We start from the raw sequence: 3853 nt of genomic DNA on the forward strand, positions 1-3853 counted from the left end.
GATTTAATAAATATATAAAAATTTGTATTTTAAAATTTAAAATACAAAATTAATTTTATTTTAATTTTTTTAAATATTTAAAGAAAATATAATTTTAACAAAAGACTTTTATAATTACAGAAAATATACATCTCTTTAAAAAATAATAGAAAAAACGGCTAAATAAATCGTGCAGCGGTTAATTTCACTATAGAATTCTCGTGCGAGATACATTAGTTGTGATTTCAAGGTGTGTTTTTGTGTTATAATAATCATAATGAATTCGTTTCAATGATATCAACTTCCTATAGTTTGGAATCTTCACACCCCATTTTAAGGAACTAAATATGAGGAAAAGAGTTTATGCTTAATCCATTTACTTTTTACTTATGCAAACCATATAGCTGTTGGTAATTGGTAATGTTGATAATGCAAATATTTTACTTGGACAAAGTTTCATACTTGCCTTGCCTGATAGCGATAAAATGCAGCTGATGGCCTATTTTATCGAAGCATTTACTCATCGGATACTTAATATAATGCGAATCCTATATAGTCCTCAATTTAACTAGAATTGTTATAATTTTTAAGAAATTCTTACTAGAACGTTCTTTTATGAGATTTTTTTTAAGTAGTATATATTTTTTGTGACAAATCAAACTATTATTGAATCGACGAAAGGTGAAAAGTGATTCGTATAATTGATCTTAATACTGTTGAACTTGCTCAATAAATTATGATTCTCCAAACTTTAAGTGCACCAAATAGCTCATACCAAAATTAAGCAGGCACTAGCTATAACTTTTATTTTCTCAACATTAGCTTTTGACATAAGACAATAAAGTTGCACAAATAAAAAAAATTCGTTTAGCTAGAACCTCAAATGCAAATCAACGGCAAAGAACACAACCCATACTTAACGTAAACCGCTGCTGCCTTCAGCGGTTTACGTATGTGTCCCAATACACATAAACCGCTACTGCCAGCGGTTTATGACCAACTCAAATCAAGCAGAAACCGCGACAAGCTATAGCGGTTTCCATGCTGCCACATTTCAACGTAATCCGTGACTGACAGTAGCAAATTTTGTGTTTGTGTAAACCACTACTATAGATACATGAAATAATGCATTTGCGTCTTTATTTTTGAAACAATGCATTTGCGTAATTTTAAAGGTGTAACAATTTATTTACGTAAATTGCCCGAGAATTTTTTAACTCGACAGGTTAAAGACTAATTTACATATATTTAAATTTTATTTAAGAGTTTGTCATTGACCAACAAATTAATGAGAATCTCTTTGACAAAAAATATAACAATTATACATATAATAGTAATTTTTCTAATTCAATAATCAAATTAAATTAAAAATGTCATTACAAAAATTAATTAAAACCCTGATATTATAAATAAACAATTATTTATATATTGTTTTTCCTTTTGGGCCCATTTAAAATGAAAAGAGTAATTAGCTAAGTGTCCATAATTCATCACAAACAAAAAAACAGAGTCATTAATTTCACCTAAGAACTTCGTTTTGTTGGTCGATTCTGGGAAAGAAAAAACTGGAAACTGTGTATTTCTTTTCTTTAATGAATTTTGGTGAATTTGTGAGTTGAAGGCAAAGAAAGTGGGAGTGACAAGTGGTGGCAAGTGGGGGTTGAAGAGAAATTGGAACCTCTTTTCTTTTCAGCTCTCTCTATCCCTCTCCTTCTTTCTGTGTTGAAGAAAAAGAAACGAAACCCTCTCTTACTCCAATTCCGAATTTCCGATGTTCATCATCTTCTAGAAACACTTGCTGTTTTCTAGTTACTGTGCCGATATGGTGTTTGTGTTAATGCCTCTACTAAAACCACCCACAACCTGAAACCAATCCAATCCAATTCAATTCAATTCCATGATTTGATTCCTCAAAACCAAACAGCACCTTCATTTCTTCACCAAAGATTGATAGATAGATGGGTAATAATGGGTCGGATTCGAACAACACGAATGTGTGGAACCGCGCAAGAGGGTTGGCTGTGAAGACCCTTTTGCTTATTGGCGGTGCCCTTCTCGTTAAACGCCTCAGCAAGTCCACCACTCGTTGGGACCATGCCCGTTTCGTTGCTAATTCCCTCACTGGCGAAAAGGTTTCTCCTTTTCCCCTTTTTTCAAAATGGGGTTTGTGTTTTGTTTCTTTGTTATTCTTATTGTGTGAAGTATTGTTTTTTTTGTGTGTGTAGTATTCAAAGGAGCAAGCTGCAAGAGACCCTGATAACTATTTCAACATTAGGTCCGTTCATATTGCAATTTGTGTAACACTTAGAATGCATTTATATTGTGGTGTTTTTGTTGGTCACTATTGTTCTATGTTGTTTCTTGTGTTAGTAGTAAGTTGGTTAAAAGAAATTCTTATGTGCTTCTAGACCACATTTAATGCATGCTCTCGGAACATTCATTGGGAGTATATGAGAATTTTTAAGTTGGTTGAGAGGAAAAACATTTACAAAACTTTGAATTTGGTCTTTGTAGAGCGCTTACATGCCCGGCAGCCGAGCTAGTGGATGGTTCGAAAGTCCTGTATTTTGAGCAGGTGAGCACTATGGTTCAAGTCTCTAAGTTTCCCATAGTGAATTGAGAAAGAAAATGAGGAGGTATTTATTTGTTATATCAATAGATTGCATTCAGTTTGAATCTTCCCAAGTTATCTGAAGGTGAATAACCTCCTACTTTCTCCTTTTACAAGGAATGCCACTTTATACATCCAAATCATTGTTTTCTTTTTCCTTATTTTTGTTTATGTTTTTATAATTAGCCCAGTTAAGTTTTTTCTTTGTGCTTCTAGGCCTTTTGGAGAAGTCCGCAAAAACCCTTTCGGCAGGTATGATATTATGGGAGTTGCAACATTTATTGCATTTACTCTTTGTTCAAACTTGAATTCTTAATAGGAAACTTAGGCTTCCATAAACCAGGAGCTTGTGTGAATGTTGTCATGAGTCAAGATTTTTGTGGTGTTGTTTACGATTGTCCCTATAGTACAAATTCTCATCTTTCATCGTTTTGCAGAGGTTCTTAATGGTGAAGCCCTGTCCAAAAGAGCTGAAATGTGATGTTGAGGTATGCATTTTGTCACTTTAATAATAGTGGTTAAGTTATCCAAACTACTCTTGTCTTCAGTACCATGATTTACATTGTAGTATTAATGGTGCTGATGTCGCTTAATTTTCACACTTCTAGCTATTTTCATAAAACAATACTGAGATCTTCTTTAAAGTGTTGAAGCATTTCTGTTCAATAGAAAGGAATTGAATAGATAACTTTACATCATGCCTTCCTTACCAAAATGGAACAAAGAAAAACTCGTTTTGAACTTCATTAAACTTCTTTTTAAGTGTTTCTGGTATTATGTATGCACTGTGAAGCGGGTCAAATGGGGATAATTGTAATGAAATGTTAGTTGCTATTTGGACTTTGTATATGAGTAATAATGCTACTCTATCGTGAACTATACTTTTACCAAGACCTAGATACCACTCAATGACTACATTTAACCATAATTTATCCAATTATTTCCCTATATTACATTGATGCATGCTTTATATGTTTGTTCTGGTTTTCAGACACATGATTCCATTTTTTTTCCTTCGGAGGAATAGTATACCCTTTTCTTGCTACAAGTGAATGTTGTATTTTGTAGAGAACGAAATCGGATACTAACTTCTGTTCAATGGCAGTTAAGTACATATGCAATTAGAGACATGGAGGAGTATAAGAATTTTTGTGATCGATCAAAGGATCAGCGTCCACAGCCGGAAGAAGTCATTGGGGTGAGCTGTCCTTCATGTTTGTAATTGTATTGTGATCTTAGCTTAGGGGTGTCTTTCTTCCGTAT

At 33.3% G+C, this 3853-nt stretch overlaps 1 protein-coding gene across 4 annotated transcripts in view; it reads left to right on the forward strand.

The window, feature by feature from the left end:
- LOC107613860 (chromophore lyase CRL, chloroplastic) overlaps positions 1437-3853 on the forward strand; it is a 5743-nt gene continuing 3326 nt past the window's right edge. Inside the window, exons 1-6 of one of the 4 annotated variants that reach the window (XM_021110168.1) lie at positions 1442-2111; positions 2205-2254; positions 2494-2554; positions 2807-2842; positions 3028-3078; positions 3696-3788. In XM_021110168.1, coding sequence (XP_020965827.1) covers positions 1938-2111; positions 2205-2254; positions 2494-2554; positions 2807-2842; positions 3028-3078; positions 3696-3788 — 465 coding nt within the window. In that variant the 5' untranslated portion in view covers positions 1442-1937. Of the gene's footprint in view, positions 2112-2204; positions 2255-2493; positions 2555-2806; positions 2843-3027; positions 3079-3695; positions 3789-3853 lie in introns of all 4 variants that reach the window. The other 3 variants (XM_016316034.2, XM_016316033.2, XM_021110169.1) reach the window with 3 other exon arrangements.

This window comes from Arachis ipaensis, chromosome B08 (genome assembly GCF_000816755.2).
Source record: "Arachis ipaensis cultivar K30076 chromosome B08, Araip1.1, whole genome shotgun sequence".
In the NCBI taxonomy this organism is placed as follows: Eukaryota; Viridiplantae; Streptophyta; class Magnoliopsida; order Fabales; family Fabaceae; genus Arachis; species Arachis ipaensis.